We start from the raw sequence: 20,331 nt of genomic DNA, 5'->3' as shown, positions 1-20,331 counted from the left end.
AAAGTACCAAAGTAGCAATGATCTCAGGAGGTCAAATATTTTGTTCTGCCCCCCATACAGCAGAAACTGTACCGTCTAGTCCGCGCAGTCGAGGGCAGGGACGGACTGATTAGGAAAATGCAACAGCTGGGGTCTGGCAATGCTAGTATATCTGCTCCCAGAGGGGTAAGTAGTCATTCTATTAGTTGTGTCAACTGTAGACCTTATATAAACTAGCAAAACTTCCATGTACTTTGGAAGGCCGTACCCTAACAACATCGATGGTTGGGAAATCGCAGAGCAACCCAACCCTATAACCATGCAACCATTTCCCAACTCATTGTTACATGGTTGGAGAACTGTTGGCCAATAGTAAGACAGCGCACCAGCCCATATATTTTGCCAACCATCAAAATAATTTAACGTAAGATCAACAATTACCCTGCCTTAAATGTTGGTAGGGTTCAAAAGTATTTAACGTCACAACAGGGGTGAAAAAAATAATATTCAACAAAAACGAAACCAAAGTAGGTATGTATATCAAAGTACCAAAGTAGCAATGATCTCAGGAGGTCAAATATTTCCTATTATTTCCACAGGGTTCGAGTTCAACCCTATCCGACCTTAACATCAAAGTGAAACGAATAGATCGCCAACTCAAGAAGGTAACAGCAAACCTGAGGAAGAATGAATGTCTAGGAAACCCGTGCAGAAATGGCGGTACCTGTATCGACCTTTACAACCGGTTCCTGTGTCTATGTCCTGCGGGCTGGGAGGTAACAAAACAATAGGGATAATTTTATGACTTGTACATATTTCTTTGTCTAGGAAACCCGTGCAGAAATGGCGGTACCTGTATCGACCTTTACAACCGGTTCCTGTGTCTATGTCCTGCGGGCTGGGAGGTAAGAAAACAATTTGAGGGGGGAAAGTGTGCCGGTTATTGAGTGGTTCAATTCTAAAAGCGTGCCCTTTAGTGAGTGGTCCAATTCTAAAGGCATAGACGTTAAAAAACAAGACTAGAGATAAAAGGACAGACGAGTTGATATATTTCGACCATTACTATGGCCATCTTCAGAACAACTCTATGACTTTATGACTTGACTACTTGACTTGGAGTTCCGGGCTGCTCTTGAGGGGGGGAAAGTGTGCCGGTTATTGAGTGGTCCAATTCTAAAAGCGTGCCCTTTAGTGAGTGGTCCAATTCTAAAGGTGTGCCCTTTAGTGAGTGGTCCAATTTTAAAAGCTTGCCCTTTAGTGAGTCTTCCAATTTTAAAAGCTTGCCCTTTACTGAGTGGTCCAATTTCAAAAGCGTGCCCTTTAGTGAGAGGTCCAATAATAAAAGCTTGCCCTTTAGTGAGTGGTCCAATTTTAAAAGCGTGCCCTTTAGTGAGTGGTCCAATTTTAAAAGCGTGCCCTTTAGTGAGCGGTCCAATTTTAAAAGCTTGCCCTTTACTGAGTGGTCCAATTCTAAAAGCGTGCCCTTTAGTGAGAGGTCCAATTTTAAAAGCTTGCCCTTTAGTGAGTGGTCCAATTTTAAAAGCTTGCCCTTTAGTGAGCGGTCCAATTTTAAAAGCGTGCCCTTTAGTGAGCGGTCCAATTTTAAAAGCATGCCCTTTGGTGAGTGGTTCGATTCTTAAAGGAGTCGAACAAACCCTAGGGAAGTAGGGACAATTTCATCTTGAAGAATAAATGTCTAGTTAACCCTTGCAGAAATGGCGGTACCTGTATCGACCTTTACAACAGGTTCCTATGTCTGTGTCCCTCTGGCTGGGAAGTAAGAAATCCCTAAGCGCTAGGTCGCTAGTTCGATTCCCGCCCTTTCGTTCTCGGAACGGCTGGCTTTCTCTTATCCTCTCCTTCTCTCTTGGATTTTGGGACGATAAGACCTAAGTAGTTACAGTTCCCTCAATCGGACCTCCTTTTTTTAATCCCAGGACCCTAGGGAGATCTTTATGACTTGACTTGGACTCGATCCACTTACTTTTAGATCAGAATTCCGCCTAGCGGTAACGATTCAATCCGTCACAACTTGCCCTTTACTGAGTGGTCCAATTCTAAAAGCGTGCCCTTTAGTGAGAGGTCCAATTTTAAAAGCTTGCCCTTTAGTGAGTGGTCCTATTTTAAAAGCGTGCCCTTTAGTGAGCGGTCCAATTCTAAAAGCGTGCCCTTTAGTGAGCGGTCCAATTTTAAAAGCATGCCCTTTGGTGAGTGGTTCAATTCTTAAAGGAGTCGAACAAACCCTAGGGAAGAGGGAAGTAGGGACAATTTCATTGTAACATCTTGAAGAATAAATGTCTAGGTAACCCGTGCAGAAATGGCAGTACCTGTATCGACCTTTACAACAGGTTCCTATGTCTGTGTCCCTCTGGCTGGGAAATAAGAAATCCCTAAGCGCTAGGTCGCTAGGTCGATTCCCGCCCTTTCGTTCTCGGAACGGCTGGCTTTCTGTTATCCTCTCCTTCTCTCTTAGATTTTGGGACGATAAGATCTAAGTAGTTACAGTTCCCTCAATCGAACCTCCTTTTTTTAATCCCAGGACCCTAGGGAGATCTTTATGACTTGATTTGGACTCGATCCACTTACTTTCAGATCAGAATTCCGCCTGACGGTAACGATTGAATCCGTCACAAAAGTTTTACCATCTTTGCAATCGTTGGCTTTTCCCGGCTTCACTCAGGCTGGTGACTAATGCGAGGACTGGTAATTTGAATTTAGCAATTATGAAGTGATGTGAAACCCATAAAAAAGTTACTACCTAGTACCTATTGATCGAGGAACAATACCTATATTGGTGACGAACATATTTTTATTTCTGTTATTATTATTATTTTTTTTTTCACACTGTCAGTATTAAAATTTGGAACTCACTTCGTTCAGCTAAGTTCAATATTGTCCCCTGTTCCCTTAGATTGCGTATTCTCGCTGCACAACATCACATCCCCGGGTAGCATATCCACGCCTGGTTATCCTCGCTATTACACTCTTGCCAATTAAAAAAAAAAAAAAAAAAAACTTACAGGGTACCTATTTCATCGGATGTTCCTCTGTTACAGGGTCCCGCATGTGATACGGACGTCAACGAATGTGCCAAGTTCAAATCCACAGAAGACGGATGTCACAACGGAGGTACCTGTGTTAACATTCCGGGCGGCTTCCAATGTATTTGTCCCCCGCACTACTATGGCGTACACTGTAACGCTAAAAACTTCACGTGTAATGGAGTTTCAGATGCCGAATTGTGTGGTCATGGATCTTGTAGAGAGCAGGGAGGCTCTTATGTGTGTGTTTGTGATGAGGTAAGTCTTGGCGGTCCGCCGCACTACCATGGCGTACATTGTGACGCTAAAAACTTCACGTGGAATGGGGGTGCACTCAGACTTTATAGGAGACAATTATTCTCCTCTCCTTCATAGCTTAGCTCGCTTAGTAATTAGGAGGTCGTGGGTTCAATCCCATCCGAGGTGTGGAATTTTATCCTCAATATAATTTGAGAATTTGACTACAGTAATAGTACTAGCCTATTGCTGGAGTAAAGGGACTTTTCAGTCCTATGGGTGCAGTATAAACAAGCACTATTATTATTGTTTAGACTGCGGGAGTGAAGGGACTTATCAGTCTCATTCTGGCAGTACAGTATAAGCAGGGTATATTCCATTCTAATTTTCTATTGAATAATTTCAGGGCTGGTCTAACGGCCCAGGCGGGGTATGTAACAAGGACATCAATGAGTGTAACACTAAGACCCCGGTGTGTTCTGTATCCCCCCCTGTCCAGTGTATTAACACCCCTGGCTCCTTCCAATGCGCCCCCTGTCCGACAGGTAAGGAACTCCTTTGTGTTCCAAACGCTGACGTATACGACGCGCCATCTCCGAATATCTGAAACCAAAATGAAACTCATTTAGTACGAGCGGAAATGTTGTAGTGGTGTTTATTTATTCATTTATTTTTTAAGCGGCAAATCTTGAACAGATTTAGGGAGAAAAAATTAACGCACATCAGGGATGACTTTTATTTCAATGAAAAGAAAAAAAAATCTTTCTCATGAGTGTTTCACCGCCGTTTTTATTTCGTAGCAAAGAAACACCTGTTACTTTAGTCTCGTGTGGTCTGTGTCGTAGCATGCCCAATTGCCCATCCCGTAGTTTGTCTCTCATCAGATGGGCGAGAAGAGACACAATACTTCCCATTCAAGTACTGGGTCAACATGAGAACACTAGATAGCAACCCGTTAAAAATATTGAAATATTTACAATCGCAGAGAGGAGGAAAACAGGATAGGTTAAAGCCAGACGTTCCGAGAACGAACATTATCCGTTCAGGATAAAATCCGCCCCGGCGACCGATGGAAACGGCGATCTAGAGCTTTCATGCTTACAATTCAAAGAAGAATCAGGAATTTAAGTATCTAATTATTGAAAGCCACCTTGGGCCTTTGGGGGCTCCATTTGGGGCTAGAACGAACATCTGCTCAGAATAAAATCCGCCCCGGGCGAACCCGCGGCCTAACTGTTGTGCAAAAGGATAAGGGAACTTTATGTTCTTACTTCAACAGTCTGAATAAAGCACAATAAAAAGGAATTTTAATTGTGACAAGCATAAAGTATAAATGCTCGTCACAAATGTCGTTCCCCGCTCAATACACTACGCTAAATTTTATGACTTGACTTGGACTCGAACCACCAACCTCCAGATCCGAATTACACCGCGCTAACCACTACACCACTGAATAAAGCACAATATTTTTCGTTTTCAGGATATACAGGGAACGGTCTTTACTGTGTGGATGTAGACGAGTGTTTGGTGAACAATGGGGGCTGTAGTATGACCCCGTATGTGGAGTGTATCAACACACAGGTAAGCTATCGGAAAGCGGAAAATTTACACTTCAACTTAAGATAGGACCACACTACTATCATGTTACTTGAGCTCACGTGATGTGAGGGCAGTGCAGCTATCTTGATACCACCTACCATATTATGGGAGAACTTTGATTAAAGTCTTTCTGACTACTCATGAGCTCACGTGGCGTGATAGTAGTGTGTTTCTACCTTAAGGTATGTACATATTGTAGGCATATGTATGTATGTATGTATGTATGAGTTTCCTCACCTGTTTTGACTACTGTAATTTTATCTTTTTTTAGTCTCATTCGGGACTTTTTAGTCTCATTTGACCAAGATATTCTATTCTAATGTATTCTTCTCTCCCCTCAGGGTTATCGTAAATGCGGTCAATGTCCTCACGGCTGGGTAGGAGATGGTACCACTTGTCGGCAGGGGACCACAGGGTGTTCCGTGCAGAACGGAGGCTGCCGTCTCATTCGGGACTTTTTAGTCTCATTTGACCAAGATATTCTATTCTAATGTATTCTTCTCTCCCCTCAGGGTTATCGTAAATGCGGCCAATGTCCTCACGGCTGGGTAGGAGACGGCACCACTTGTCGGCAGGGGACCACAGGGTGTTCTGTGCAGAACGGAGGCTGCTACCCCCTAGCCACATGTCGTGAAACTTCCGACACAGTGCGTAGCGTGATCAGCTGTACCTGCCCACCCGGGATGGGTGGTAGTGGGGTGGGGCTGATGGGATGTGCTTATGGGATGAGTGGGAACCCGTGTGGAGGGGTTACTTGTGAACACGGCGGGATTTGTGCCCCGATTGGGGATCGCGGATATCGGTGCCAATGTGAACCGGGCTTTACTGGTGAGTCTGAATTACTGGTAAGTCTGAAATGATCACAAGATGAATTATTTTTAAAGAGGTCTGATTAAGGGAACTTTATCTGCCAAGGTCTTATCTTACCGAAAAAGAAAGGGGCCAAGTAGTGCAACTTAGCGCCCGAACCGTACATTTCTCGAACTTTCTTGAGCTTGTTCAAAACTTTTGCCCTGAATTTAATCGAACAGTTGCCGGTTGGTCTAATTACTGGTAAGTCTGAAATGATCACAAGATGAATTATTTTTAAAGAGGTCTGATTAAGGGAACTTTATCTGCCAAGGTCTTATCTTCCCGAAAAAGAAAAACTTGTGTTCCGAATAGCGGAACTTGGGGGCCAAGTAGTGCAACTTGGCGCCCGAACCGTACATTTCTCGAACTTTCTCGAGCTTGTTCAAAACTTTTGCCCAGAATTTAATCGAACGGTTGCCGGTTGGTCCGAGCCTTCAAAGGTGGATTCCTAAAAGTCAAAAAGGCTCTGTATTTTCTTTTCTTCTTTGAGTGAAATCTAAAGTAAGCACTCACTTTTCGGTTATATTGAGGATAAAATTCCATACCTCAGCTGGGATTGAACCCACGCCCTCCTGTTTACCAGGCGAGCGCCTTGACCACTACACCACCGCGCTAACCACTACACCACTGAATAAAGCACAATATTTTTCGTTTTCAGGATATACAGGGAACGGTCTTTACTGTGTGGATGTAGACGAGTGTTTGGTGAACAATGGGGGCTGTAGTATGACCCCGTATGTGGAGTGTATCAACACACAGGTAAGCTATCGGAAAGCGGAAAATTTACACTTCATGAATAAAGCACAATATTTTTCGTTTTCAGGATATACAGGGAACGGTCTTTACTGTGTGGATGTAGACGAGTGTTTGGTGAACAATGGAGGCTGTAGTATGACCCCGTATGTGGAGTGTATCAACACACAGGTAAGCTATCGGAAAGCGGAAAATTTAAGATTCGACTTAAGATAGGACCACACTACTATCATGTTACTTGAGCTCACGTGATGTGAGGGCAGTGCAGCTATCTTGATACCACCTACCATATTATGGGAGAACTTTGATTAAAGTCTTTCTGACTACTCATGAGCTCACGTGGCGTGATAGTAGTGTGTTTCTACCTTAAGGTATGTACATATTGTAGGCATATGTATGTATGTATGTATGTATGAGTTTCCTCACCTGTTTTGACTACTGTAATTTTATCTTTTTTTAGTCTCATTCGGGACTTTTTAGTCTCATTTGACCAAGATATTCTATTCTAATGTATTCTTCTCTCCCCTCAGGGTTATCGTAAATGCGGTCAATGTCCTCACGGCTGGGTAGGAGATGGTACCACTTGTCGGCAGGGGACCACAGGGTGTTCCGTGCAGAACGGAGGCTGCCACCCCCTAGCCACATGTCGTGAAACTTCCGACACAGTGCGTAGCGTGATCAGCTGTACCTGCCCACCCGGGATGGGTGGTAGTGGGGTGGGGCTGATGGGATGTGCTTATGGGATGAGTGGGAACCCGTGTGGAGGGGTTACTTGTGAACACGGCGGGATTTGTGCCCCGATTGGGGATCGCGGATATCGGTGCCAATGTGAACCGGGCTTTACTGGTGAGTCTGAATTACTGGTAAGTCTGAAATGATCACAAGATGAATTATTTTTAAAGAGGTCTGATTAAGGGAACTTTATCTGCCAAGGTCTTATCTTACCGAAAAAGAAAGGGGCCAAGTAGTGCAACTTAGCGCCCGAACCGTACATTTCTCGAACTTTCTTGAGCTTGTTCAAAACTTTTGCCCTGAATTTAATCGAACAGTTGCCGGTTGGTCTGAGCCTTCAAAGGTGGATTCCTAAAAGTCAAAAAGGCTCTGTATTTTCTTTTCTTCTTTGAGTGAAATCTAAAGTAAGCACTCACTTTTCGGTTCATTTTCAGGAAAGAATTGTGAAGTTAGCATGAACCTATCATGTATGGATAATCCGTGTAAGAACGGGGGGAGTTCTATGGCTCTTTTTACTATTTTTATATTGAGTTCTACAATCAACCACTCACTTTTTGGACCATTTTCAGGAAAGAATTGTGAAGTGAGCATGAACCTATCATGTTTGAATAATCCGTGTGAGAACGGGGGAACCTGCACGACAACCTCTCAGTTGGAAGTCCGCTGTCTCTGCCCAGATGGGTACTCAGGCCCGTACTGTGCAGATCAAATGATGGGTAAGTATTGGCCTTGTTCTATGATAAACTTGGCCTCATCGTCAAAGTTATGACGTGATATTAGAGAAAAGAAACTCCGTGCTCCAAGTCTGGCCTATGGTAAAGGAGAAAAATGAAGTTCGCCCCCCCCCTCCCTAAATACGGCCCTGATCTGGAGGTTGGTGGTTGGAGTCCAAGTCAAGTCATAAAATTTATATAGGTGTAATAATTGCGGAATGGTATTATTGACAAGCGTTTTATTAGGTATTCTTAACACCGTTCAAAATTCCTTTGCCAGTCTAGTTAACGTGGTTGGTAGGGCGTCTGCCTTGCAAGCTCCAAGCCGCGGATCCTGAACGGATAATGTTCCTCCTCGGAACGGCTGGCTTTCTCAAGTCTTCCTTCTCTCTTCAATTTCGGGACGATATGACCTTAGGAGTTACAGTTCTCTCTATCAAACCTCTTAAAAAAATCCTTTATTTCTTGATTCCAGCATGTGGTGGCACTATAGTTCGAAGCAATGGAACTCTGCACAACTCTCTGAACGGATACAATACGCGGTCAGTACAGACAGGGTATATATATTCCATTCTAATTTTCTATTGAATAATTTCAGGGCTGGTCTAACGGCCCAGGCGGGGTATGTAACAAGGACATCAATGAGTGTAACACTAAGACCCCGGTGTGTTCTGTATCCCCCCCTGTCCAGTGTATTAACACCCCTGGCTCCTTCCAATGCGCCCCCTGTCCGACAGGTAAGGAACTAACAATATCTAATTATTATTGAACGAACGGAGTGAATTGCAAGGTTTTTTTATTTAACGCCGTACATTATTTTGTAGGAGTAAAATAGCTGCTACATTAGTCTCGTATGGTCTGTATCGTAGCATGCCCGATTGCCCATCCCGTAGTTTGTCTCTCATCAGATGGGCGAGAAGAGACACAATACTTCCCATTCAGTCAGTACACTCGTGTATTTGGACTCTGGACTCGGGGGTCGTGGATCGAGTCCTGACCATCAGCTTCAGCAAGTTCACCGTGTACTCTAAGCGCGGAGATTGCATCGACAATTATCTTGAGGTAATTGAACAAACGAAGTGAATTGTACTTTTTGGGCCGATTCTGTTCTCCTCACGCTCTGCCACCTAGCGATGTGACGTCCTACAGTTCTAAAGTTATCGTTAGGTAACATGCAAAATTCTTGTTTCCAGCTTCGTGACGCTGAATTCCCCACCGACGCTAGCTCTCATCAGAAGAAGAAGAAGAAGAAGAAGAAGAAGAAGAAGAAGAAGAAGAAGAAGAAGAAGAAGAAGAAGAAGAAGAGGAAAGAAATAAAATGAAAAAATAAAATAAATAAAAATGCTTTTTTCCTTATTTCTCAACCCTGTCCAATGTTGCCAGGTGTACAACGGTCACTCTACCAGTCTCATGTCCAAGTTCTGTGATGGGGCCTCCTCCCTGGCTCCTCTTACCAGTTCTGGCAACACTGTACGACTTGTGTACAAGACGAAATATGTATGGGGTGCCACGAAACCTTCCTTCTCCATTCATTATGAAACAGGTAGGACCGCATTGTAATAGGTAGGACTGAAAAGCGTGGGTGGAAGAGCTCACTAAGTGAGAATCCTGCCATTAAAGCCTACGGTCTTTACTGTGTGGATGTAGACGAGTGTTTGGTGAACAATGGGGGCTGTAGTATGACCCCGTATGTGGAGTGTATCAACACACAGGTAAGCTATCGGAAAGCGGAAAATTTACACTTCAACTTAAGATAGGACCACACTACTATCATGTTACTTGAGCTCACGTGATGTGAGGGCAGTGCAGCTATCTTGATACCACCTACCATATTATGGGAGAACTTTGATTAAAGTCTTTCTGACTACTCATGAGCTCACGTGGCGTGATAGTAGTGTGTTTCTACCTTAAGGTATGTACATATTGTAGGCATATGTATGTATGTATGTATGTATGAGTTTCCTCACCTGTTTTGACTACTGTAATTTTATCTTTTTTTAGTCTCATTCGGGACTTTTTAGTCTCATTTGACCAAGATATTCTATTCTAATGTATTCTTCTCTCCCCTCAGGGTTATCGTAAATGCGGTCAATGTCCTCACGGCTGGGTAGGAGATGGTACCACTTGTCGGCAGGGGACCACAGGGTGTTCCGTGCAGAACGGAGGCTGCCACCCCCTAGCCACATGTCGTGAAACTTCCGACACAGTGCGTAGCGTGATCAGCTGTACCTGCCCACCCGGGATGGGTGGTAGTGGGGTGGGGCTGATGGGATGTGCTTATGGGATGAGTGGGAACCCGTGTGGAGGGGTTACTTGTGAACACGGCGGGATTTGTGCCCCGATTGGGGATCGCGGATATCGGTGCCAATGTGAACCGGGCTTTACTGGTGAGTCTGAATTACTGGTAAGTCTGAAATGATCACAAGATGAATTATTTTTAAAGAGGTCTGATTAAGGGAACTTTATCTGCCAAGGTCTTATCTTACCGAAAAAGAAAGGGGCCAAGTAGTGCAACTTAGCGCCCGAACCGTACATTTCTCGAACTTTCTTGAGCTTGTTCAAAACTTTTGCCCTGAATTTAATCGAACAGTTGCCGGTTGGTCTGAGCCTTCAAAGGTGGATTCCTAAAAGTCAAAAAGGCTCTGTATTTTCTTTTCTTCTTTGAGTGAAATCTAAAGTAAGCACTCACTTTTCGGTTCATTTTCAGGAAAGAATTGTGAAGTTAGCATGAACCTATCATGTATGGATAATCCGTGTAAGAACGGGGGGAGTTCTATGGCTCTTTTTACTATTTTTATATTGAGTTCTACAATCAACCACTCACTTTTTGGACCATTTTCAGGAAAGAATTGTGAAGTTAGCATGAACCTATCATGTATGGATAATCCGTGTAAGAACGGGGGGAGTTCTATGGCTCTTTTTACTATTTTTATATTGAGTTCTACAATCAACCACTCACTTTTTGGACCATTTTCAGGAAAGAATTGTGAAGTTAGCATGAACCTATCATGTATGGATAATCCGTGTAAGAACGGGGGGAGTTCTATGGCTCTTTTTACTATTTTTATATTGAGTTCTACAATCAACCACTCACTTTTTGGACCATTTTCAGGAAAGAATTGTGAAGTGAGCATGAACCTATCATGTTTGAATAATCCGTGTGAAAACGGGGGAACCTGCACGACAACCTCTCAGTTTGAAGTCCGCTGTCTCTGCCCAGATGGGTACTCAGGCCCGTACTGTGCAGATCAAATGATGGGTGAGTATTGGCCCTTGTTCCATGATAGAGTATTGGCCCTTGTTCCATGATAGAGTATTGGCCCTTGTCCCATGATAAAGTATTGGCCCTTGTTCCACAATAAAGTATTGGCCCTTGTTCCATAATAAAGTATTGGTCCTTGTTCCATAATAAAGTATTGGCCCTTGTTCCATAATAGAGTATTGGTCATTGTTTCATGATAGAGTATTGGCCCTTGTTTCATGATAGAGTATTGGCCCTTGTTCCATGATACTGGCCTTTGTTCTATGATGAACTTGGCCTCATCGCTAAAGTTATAACATGATATTACAGAAGGGGTTTTTTTTTCAAGAATAGAGGGAAATTCAAGTAAAGTCAGGATCACACGATATGACATTAATCAATAGGGGTTGAATGCCCAAGGCATCAATACCGCCCCTTATTTTATCCCTGGGGTATGTACCATATTAAATCCGTGTAGTTTTTTTTTAAGTGCTGATTCGCTGAATTGAGGTTTTGGGTTTAGAGGGCGTTGAAACTATACGCCCAAGACCTCAAAAATATAAGATAACGGTATCAAACACAGGACTTATGAGACTTTGTTTAGACTCCAGTTCTATTCGGGCAGGATAAACAAGGTCTATTCAGGGTGTCTACCAGACTGAGTTATTCTCGCTATTACACCAAGATGCACACATGTATATGGTCTCTATCAGCCACCCCTGGGTACCGACTATACTCTGACGTCACTGTTTTACCTACATTATTTTCCCCTTAGATTGCGTATTCTCGCTGCATAACATCACATCCCCGGATAGCATATCCACGCCTGGTTATCCTCGCTATTACACCAAGATGCACACATGTATATGGTCTCTATCAGCCACCCCTGGGTACCGACTATACTCTGACGTCACTGTATTACATTATTTTCCCCTTAGATTGCGTATTCTCACTGCACAACATCACATCCCCGGGTAGCATATCCACGCCTGGTTATTCTCGCTATTACACCAAGATGCACACATGTATATGGTCTCTATCAGCCACCCCTGGGTACCGACTATACTCTGACGTCACTGTATTACATTATTTTCCCCTTAGATTGCGTATTCTCGCTGCACAACATCACATCCCCGGGTAGCATATCCACGCCTGGTTATCCTCGCTATTACACCAAGATGCACACATGTATGTGGTCTCTATCAGCCACCCCTGGGTACCGACTAGAGTTGACCATCTCTGATGTTGAACTGGGATCCAACAATGCTGACGACTGCCTAAAGGTAACTGACGAATAGAACTTTGAAAGTTAAAAAAAACTGTTAGGCCAGCCACTTACTGTCAGGTAGAACTGACAGGTACACCTGTTCAGGTCTGCCTGATATTTGATAAGCACACACACTATCAGGTAGACCTGACAGGTACGACTGAGAAGGTCTACCTGATACCTCATGAGCACACACACTATTATGTAGACCTAACAGGCGGACCTGATCAGGTGTACCTGTCAGGTCTACCTGATAGTGAGTGGCTGGCCTAAGTAATCAAGATATCTCAAGAACGGGAAGAGCTAGAGCCTTGAGATTTGGTATGCACTATGCAGCCCTGAAATATGACAAAGGACAAGGTGCAACACTTTTGGTTAACCCAGATATGCCCGGCAAACTTTTTGTTTCCGATTTTGATAAAAATTAAAATACAAGGTCCTTTAGTGTTCATATCTGATCGCAGTGGTGGGCGGTATTTTGACTGTTTTTTGGCGGTGTTTAGCTCTACTGACTAAACGGTTAGAAATGCCGAAAAAGTTTTGGGAGTAGATCTCCCAAATGTCATATCTATTTTTTTTTTTTTTTTTTTTTTTTTTAGGTCCCGTTTCATTTTTTTTTTTTTTTTTTTTTTTTTTTTTTAGGTACCGTTGCTCTCAGGTTAGTGGTATTTCGACAAACCAAGAAAGTCAGATTCTCAGACCAAGAAAGTCAAATCCTCAGACCAAGAAAGTCAAATTTATTTATTTTTCAGATCAATGATGGTGAGATGGTGTACAGTCCAGTGCTTCTCAAAGTGTGCCAGTCGGGCCGCAACCTCTCTCCTGTGACAACCAGTGGTCCCCAAGCCCTAGTGTGGCCGTCTGACCTGCCTGATGTTAAAGGCAACACGAGGCTGCAAATCACCTACCGACCCGTGCCTGGTAAGTCGGAGGCTGTCAGTTCGAGTCCGCTCTCTGACTTAACTTTTTTTTGTGGTAATTTGAAAATTTTCCTATTTATTTCATTTTCTGAATAATTTTTTTTTTTAGTTTTTTAGATGAGTATTTCATTTTCTTTTTTATTTCATAGCACTAAAACAATTACTACATTGACCTCGTGATCTGTGTCGTAGCATGCCCATCCCATAGTATGTCCCTCATCAGATGGGCGAGAAGAGACAATACTTCCCATATAGGTGCTGGGTCAACACGAGAACACCAGGAAGTAACCGGTTTAAATATTCGCAGACGAAAAACGAGTGCAAATATTTTTTTTTGTCAATGTTGGGCGTCGAACCCGGGACCTTGTCCTTTTCAGGTGTACCTGGCTGTGGTATGCCCATCCCATAGTATGTCCCTCATCAGATGGGCGAGAAGAGACAATACTTCCCATATAGGTGCTGGGTCAACACGAGAACACCAGAAAGTAACCGGTTTAAATATTTGCAGACGAAAAACGAGTGCAAATATTTTTTTTTTGTCAATGTTGGGCGTCGAACCCGGGACCTTGTCCTTTTCAGGTGTACCTGGCTGTGGCGGCACCTTCACGTTCCCTGAGGGAGACATAAGTTCCAGCCAGCTTCAGGATTCGAACCGGTAATTCTTACCATGTATCTGCAGTTAGATTATGGAATTCTCTTCATAGGGATATAAGAGACTCACAAAGTCTAGGAGAATTCAAGACCTCCCTGGTGAAATATCTTAAAGGGTCACAGTGAAGGAAAAATTTAGTGGTTGGGTGCAAGAGCTCCTCTAGGAGAACCCTGCTACTTAAAAGAAAGCCGTAAAAAAAAAAAAAAAAAAAAAAAAATAGGGCCGTTATCAAGTTAAAGGTCCGTTCCCACTTGTAGATCGGAAAAAAATCGTGTTGTGTGTAGTGGGAACACTCATTTAAATTGCATTGCCTACAGTCGGATGAAACTCGCGACAAGTGGGAACTGGCCTTGAAGGTCGTAGATTCGTAGAAGGAAGAAGAAGAAGAAGAAGAAGAAGAAGAAGAAGAAGAAGAGGAGGAGGAAAGAAATAAAATGAAAAAATAAAATAAATAAAAATGCTTTTTTCCTTATTTCTCAACCCTGTCCAATGTTGCCAGGTGTACAACGGTCACTCTACCAGTCTCATGTCCAAGTTCTGTGATGGGGCCTCCTCCCTGGCTCCTCTTACCAGTTCTGGCAACACTGTACGACTTGTGTACAAGACGAAATATGTATGGGGTGCCACGAAACCTTCCTTCTCCATTCATTATGAAACAGGTAGGACCGCATTGTAATAGGTAGGACTGAAAAGCGTGGGGTGGAAGAGCTCACTAAGTGAGAATCCTGCCGTTAAAGCCTAAAAAAAAAGCCATGTCACCGATACTCGGTTACTACGAGGAGACAACTCTGCTAACAAAATATTTATCCAGCAATCACCCATCTCTCTTTTTGAAGCACCATTCAGATTTGAAAGAACAATCTTCCAGTTTGTGCATAAGACCAGCCTCTCACTGTCAGGTCTACCTGATACCTGATGAGCACACACCCCTGAAAGGCTGAGCTGATAGACCTAAAAGGCGGAACTGATCAGATGTACCTGTCAGGTCTTTTTTTATCGTAGAGGTGGAAAATCTTCCTTTCATTTTTTTAAGATAATCGCGTGGTGAATGAGATCAAGGCCTCTCACTGTCAGGTCTACCTGATACCTGATGAGCACACACCCCTGAAAGGCTGAGCTGATAGACCTAAAAGGCGGAACTGATCAGGTGTACCTGTCAGGTCTTTTTTTATCGTAGAGGTGGAAAATCTTCCTTTCTTTTTTTTTAAGATAATCGCGTGGTGAATGAGATCAATTCACCATCAATTGGATTTGTACCAACTAAAAACCACCTCACATTTGGGAATCAGCCTGGATCTGGGTGAGCTTTGCTACAGTACCTATGTACCTGTCAGGTCTACCTGATAGTGAGTGGCTGACCTAAGATGTGTGTCAAATGGGCCACAATACATGATTAGGGACTTTGTTATTTGATTGTTTGTTTTTTATTTTTATTATTTTTGTTTTTATTATTTTTTCCCCATCCGTGGCACAAGCTCCAGCTTTTACGGATGGGTATATTCCCATTCAAGTACTGGGTCAACATGAGAACACTAGATAGCAACCCGTTAAAAATATTGAAATATTTACAATCGCAGAGAGGAGGAAGACAGGATAGGTTAAAGCCAGACGTTCCGAGAACGAACATTATCCGTTCAGGATAAAATCCGCCCCGGCGACCAATGGAAACGGCGATCTAGAGCTTTCATGCTTACAAATTCCCATTCAAGTACTGGGTCAACATGAGAACACTAGATAGCAACCCGTTAAAAATATTGAAATATTTACAATCGCAGAGAGGAGGAAAACAGGATAGGTTAAAGCCAGACGTTCCGAGAACGAACATTATCCGTTCAGGATAAAATCCGCCCCGGCGACCGATGGAAACGGCGATCTAGAGCTTTCATGCTTACAATTCAAAGAAGAATCAGGAATTTAAGTATCTAATTATTGAAAGCCACCTTGGGCCTTTGGGGGCTCCATTTGGGGCTAGAACGAACATCTGCTCAGAATAAAATCCGCCCCGGGCGAACCCGCGGCCTAACTGTTGTGCAAAAGGATAAGGGAACTTTATGTTCTTACTTCAACAGTCTGAATAAAGCACAATAAAAAGGAATTTTAATTGTGACAAGCATAAAGTATAAATGCTCGTCACAAATGTCGTTCCCCGCTCAATACACTACGCTAAATTTTATGACTTGACTTGGACTCGAACCACCAACCTCCAGATCCGAATTAACAGTTCTCTCATCTTAAAAAAGTTGTTTCTCGCCTTCCAGGTGTACGATGGTGACTCTAAGAATCACAGTCTCATAGGAGAATACTGTGGTACTAATATTCCTACTACTATGGTCTCCAAATATAACGTGCTATATTTGGAGTTCAAGACTGATGGAGTCTCAGGCGAAGAATCGGATAGGTTTGGATTCCATGCCAATTATTCCACGCTTGATCTTGGTAAGTCATTTTCTTCTTTTCTTTGCCTTTTCCCGTGTACAGACGGGGTCGGCGTTTTTTGTCAGCCTCTCAATCAGCCCTAACTAGGCTGATTGCTTTGGGCTGACTCTTGGTTTTGGCTACAACTTTATCGTATTTTTTATTATATTCAATTCAATTCTTGTTTCCTTTTTCTGTTATTTTCTACAAAAGTAGTGAAAAGACTGCTGCTTTACCACAAATCTTTGCCTTTTCCCGTGTACAGACGGGGTCGGCGTTTTTTGTCAGCCTCTCAATCAGCCCTAACTAGGCTGATTGCTTTGGGCTGACACTTGGTTTTGGCTACAACTTTATCGTATTTTTTATTATATTCAATTCAATTCTTGTTTCCTTTTTCTGTCATTTTCTACAAAAGTAGTGAAAAGACTGCTGCTTTACCACAAGTAATTACTGATTGAATTTTCCTTGATTTCATTAAATTTTCCTTGAATTTCAAGGCGGGCTATGACTATCCACTATAATCCAACTTGTTTCCTTTATCATACCTAGGTTGTGGCGGTATCTACACAGCAAGTTCCGGACTCATTTCGTTCCCTCCTGCCTCGTGTGAATTAACCCTATCCATTCATTAAGAAGTAATGTCATTCTATAATCAATTGTACTTTTAATTCAGACCATAGCAAATTCAATTCTATTCTTACTTTCTTTCCACTAGGTTGTGGCGGTATCTACACAGAAAGTTCCGGTCTCATTTCGTTCACCTCCCGTTCTCCCCCGTCCTCGTGTGAATGGATCCTATCCGTCCCCCCTGGCAATGCTCTACAGTTAACTTGGATCTCATTTAGTGTGGGAGCCAGTGATGATCCGGAGACCAGATGGTTCGGGTATAGCATTATGGCTAGTCGGAATATGCTGAAGCAGTACCATGAGAATCTGCTCAATTTGGAAGTGTATGACAATGTTACGAGGCCTGGCCGAATTATGGATAGGTGAGACAGTTAAAGAAAAATTTGGTGGTTGGGTCGAATTTTTTTTTTTCTTTCAGTGTGTGGGGGCGTGTTCACGAGTCCCCGCGGGGACCTGAAGTCCCCGTTGTACCCGCGTGGGTACCCTACCAGTCGGCTATGCCAGTATACCATATCCCAACCCCCCGGCAAAATCATAACACTCGACTTTCAGGCTATGGGACTGCGAGCTCCGGACAAGAAGAAAGCCTGCCCGTATGAGTCTGTCAAGGTGATTAATATCCCTGAGATTTAATAGAACAGTTGCGCTTGAAAAGCCGCTGGGGGCGCTCACTACCACCTCCAATATGGCGGTTGTACACTTCCACTCAGCTTACTTCGCGTCCAGAGGAAAAGGTTTCCGTCTGGAGTGGGCCTTAAAAGGTATTTATTTTTTAGCAACCTCCGTGGCCGAGTGGGTATCACACTAGGCTTGCACGCAGGAGGCCCGGGTTCGATTCCCGGCGGGGTCGAAGTTTTTTTCGGCTCTGTGCTTGGAGTTCGGGGTGCACTCAGCCTCGTGGGGACCTCGTTTTTCTTGAGAAGCTACTGTAGTCAAGTAGCGACCAGTGGCGGCATTATCAGTGTAAAAAGATTATTGAAATATGGAAATTGATTGCAAAGGAGGCACTTAGTAATATTGTGATATCTACAAAAGTTGTGAAAAAGCTCTGCTTTACCACAAAGAATTTGAGATTTGAATTGATATTAAAAAGTTGGATAACTTTCAACGGCCTGGTCCAATGTCACAAAAGATCTAACCTGGTCGCAGAGACAAAGGGCGTTTGTTAAAGCCGACGGCCCTACTTATACCAATACCAAGGGCCTGGTCCTCAAAGACAGTTCAAGTTGGATAACTTTTAAAGGCCGGGTCCACAAAGTGAGTTCAAGAAAAAAAAAAAAAAAAAAAACAGGTACAATTTTTTGTCGATGGTGGGCATCGAACCCCGGACCTTCTGCATGGCACGCAAGCACGTTATCACTGGGTTAATCGTGTCAGTTTGCGTAGTGTGGGACATGGAAGGAGGGAGCCCCCCCAATCCTTCAAACATCTTGAGATAGGTGCCATGGACACGGAAGTATAAGTGTGATTTGTGTATTGTTTTCAGGCTGCATGGTGCAAGGACACCAGGGCCCATGACTTCAGTTGGTAATGTGGTTACTCTAGTGTTAAAGAAGCCCAAGACTTCATTCAGATCAGGAACTCCCAGTTCTGCGTCCTTTGCTCTGAGTTACATGGCGGTCAATTTATCCACCAGTAAGTACATAAGTTTTCTTTCTGTATCCTTGGTATTATTATTATTATTATTATTTAGGTTTGATAGACGGAACTGTAACTGCTAAGGTCTTTTGATCTCCTTCCTTCCATTGCTCCTTCTATGATTCGTCTCCGCAAACAATCCCTACGTAAAATATGTCCAATCCAGCTCGCTTTCCTTTTTCGTAGTGTTTCCAATATTCTTCTCTCTTCTCAATACTACCTATTTGCTATCAGAATAAAATATGTCCAATCCAGCTCGCTTTCCTTTTTCGTAGTGTTTCCAATATTCTTCTCTCTTCTCAATACTACCTATTTGCTATCAGAATTGAATTCTATTCTATTGAATTCTTTCCCTTCTATTCTATTCTCTTGAATTCTATTCTATTGAATTCTTTCCCTTCTATTCTATTCTCTTGAATTCTTTCCCTTCTATTCTATTCTATTGAATTCTTTCCCTTCTATTCTATTCTCTTGAATTCTTTCCCTTCTATTCTATTCTCTTGAATTCTTTCCCTTCTATTCTATTCTCTTGAATTCTTTCCCTTCTATTCTATTCTCTTGACCAGCCTGAAATGTCAGCCTAAAACAATCACCCTAGGGCTGATTGAGGGGCTGACAAAAAACGCCGACCCCGTCTGAACATGAACACAATAAAAGGCGGTGAAAACGAAGAAGAAGGAGAGGGACTACGGTCTGAGCTATGGTCAAAGCACCGTTGTGTCGTCAAGGCACCTTCTATTAATCAGCATGGTACTAGGTTATGGTGGGTTCTCCGTTGTGGACGCCTACTGAAATTTCCAATTTGTTTCGTCAGGTATTTGAAGGTGGCACTTGAATTCTATTCTATTGAATTCTTTCCCTTCTATTCTATTCTCTTGAATTCTATTCTATTGAATTCTTTCCCTTCTATTCTATTCTCTAGAATTCTATTCTATTGAATTCTTTCCCTTCTATTCTATTCTCTTGAATTCTATTCTATTGAATTCTTTCCCTTCTATTCTATTCTCTTGAATTCTTTCCCTTCTATTCTATTCTATTGAATTCTTTCCCTTCTATTCTATTCTCTTGAATTCTATTCTATTGAATTCTTTCCCTTCTATTCTATTCTCTTGAATTCTATTCTATTGAATTCTTTCCCTTCTATTCTATTGAATTCTATTCTATTGAATTCTTTCCCTTCTATTCTATTCTATTGAATTGTTCCCCCTCAGCGTGTGGTGGTAACTTCTATTCGCCCGAGGGTACCCTAACGTCTCCCCAATATCCAGACCCCTATCCCCCCAACATGCTGTGTGTTTGGACCCTAACCGTACCCCGGGGGCAGCAGATTCGGCTCAACTTTACCACTTTCCAATTGGAGCGATACTTCTGCAATCCTACTTGCGGGGACACGGATTACTTGGAAGTACGGTATGTAGAGTGCGAATTGGAATATCCCTTGCTGAAAAAGAAATTTAAGTAGCGATTAAAAGAGTAATTTTTTTACCCTCTGTCTCTGTATTCTTCTTCTTCTTTTTCTTCGCCTTTTCCCGTGTACAGACGGGGTCGGCGTTTTTCGTCAGCCTCTCAATCAGCCCTAGCTAGGGTGATTGCTTTGGGCTGACATTTGGTTTTGGCTACAAATTTTACGAGTAGATGCCCTTCACACTCAACCTTTGCTATTTT

The 20,331-nt window shown here is 42.9% G+C and overlaps 4 protein-coding genes across 4 annotated transcripts; all 4 read left to right on the top strand.

Moving 5' to 3' along the window:
• Positions 1-37: 37 nt before the first annotated feature.
• LOC103524549 (cubilin-like) lies at positions 38-9,466 on the top strand. Its single transcript, XM_026819927.1, has 11 exons — positions 38-165; positions 579-755; positions 3,036-3,278; positions 3,664-3,802; positions 6,532-6,632; positions 6,992-7,307; positions 7,763-7,909; positions 8,382-8,448; positions 8,848-8,968; positions 9,100-9,150; positions 9,290-9,466. The coding sequence occupies exons 1-11, from the start codon at positions 118-120 to the stop codon at positions 9,464-9,466; spliced, it is 1,587 nt and encodes a 528-aa protein (XP_026675728.1). The 5' UTR covers positions 38-117.
• Positions 9,467-9,553: 87 nt separating this feature from the next.
• On the top strand, positions 9,554-12,288 carry LOC113465415 (cubilin-like). The gene is made up of 5 exons (XM_026819926.1): positions 9,554-9,618; positions 9,978-10,293; positions 11,019-11,165; positions 12,086-12,200; positions 12,249-12,288. The coding sequence occupies exons 1-5, from the start codon at positions 9,586-9,588 to the stop codon at positions 12,286-12,288; spliced, it is 651 nt and encodes a 216-aa protein (XP_026675727.1). The 5' UTR covers positions 9,554-9,585.
• LOC113465418 (inactive serine protease PAMR1-like) lies at positions 12,083-13,993 on the top strand. Its single transcript, XM_026819929.1, has 3 exons — positions 12,083-12,430; positions 13,167-13,335; positions 13,914-13,993. The coding sequence occupies exons 1-3, from the start codon at positions 12,326-12,328 to the stop codon at positions 13,991-13,993; spliced, it is 354 nt and encodes a 117-aa protein (XP_026675730.1). The 5' UTR covers positions 12,083-12,325.
• A 450-nt stretch (positions 13,994-14,443) lies between these two features.
• On the top strand, positions 14,444-17,661 carry LOC103524548 (CUB domain-containing protein 2-like). The gene is made up of 2 exons (XM_017449656.1): positions 14,444-14,645; positions 17,447-17,661. Exons 1-2 carry the CDS (start codon positions 14,444-14,446, stop codon positions 17,659-17,661), a joined length of 417 nt encoding a protein of 138 aa, XP_017305145.1.
• The last annotated feature ends 2,670 nt before the right edge of the window (positions 17,662-20,331 follow it).

The sequence above is a fragment of the Diaphorina citri genome, unplaced genomic scaffold, assembly GCF_000475195.1.
Source record: "Diaphorina citri unplaced genomic scaffold, Diaci psyllid genome assembly version 1.1 scaffold103, whole genome shotgun sequence".
NCBI classification, from domain to species: domain Eukaryota; kingdom Metazoa; phylum Arthropoda; class Insecta; order Hemiptera; family Psyllidae; genus Diaphorina; species Diaphorina citri.
The sequence above is the reverse complement of the archived record's forward strand: the minus strand, read 5'-3'. Positions and strand labels throughout refer to the sequence as shown.

Coding starts and splice junctions, on each gene's coding strand:
- LOC113465415 (XM_026819926.1), top strand. CDS start 9,586: ATGACCCCGTATGTGGAGTGTATCAACACACAG. Junction 10,294..11,018: donor ATGTGAACCGGGCTTTACTG/GTGAGTCTGAAT, acceptor GACCATTTTCAG/GAAAGAATTGTGAAGTGAGC. Junction 11,166..12,085: donor CTGTGCAGATCAAATGATGG/GTGAGTATTGGC, acceptor TTTTCCCCTTAG/ATTGCGTATTCTCACTGCAC.
- LOC113465418 (XM_026819929.1), top strand. CDS start 12,326: ATGCACACATGTATGTGGTCTCTATCAGCCACCCCTGGGTACCGACTA. Junction 12,431..13,166: donor ATGCTGACGACTGCCTAAAG/GTAACTGACGAA, acceptor TTTATTTTTCAG/ATCAATGATGGTGAGATGGT. Junction 13,336..13,913: donor CACCTACCGACCCGTGCCTG/GTAAGTCGGAGG, acceptor TGTCCTTTTCAG/GTGTACCTGGCTGTGGCGGC.
- LOC103524548 (XM_017449656.1), top strand. CDS start 14,444: ATGCTTTTTTCCTTATTTCTCAACCCTGTCCAATGTTGCCAGGTGTAC. Junction 14,646..17,446: donor CTCCATTCATTATGAAACAG/GTAGGACCGCAT, acceptor TTTTTCTTTCAG/TGTGTGGGGGCGTGTTCACG.
- LOC103524549 (XM_026819927.1), top strand. CDS start 118: ATGCAACAGCTGGGGTCTGGCAATGCTAGTATATCTGCTCCCAGAGGG. Junction 756..3,035: donor TATGTCCTGCGGGCTGGGAG/GTAACAAAACAA, acceptor CCTCTGTTACAG/GGTCCCGCATGTGATACGGA. Junction 7,910..8,381: donor CTGTGCAGATCAAATGATGG/GTAAGTATTGGC, acceptor TCTTGATTCCAG/CATGTGGTGGCACTATAGTT.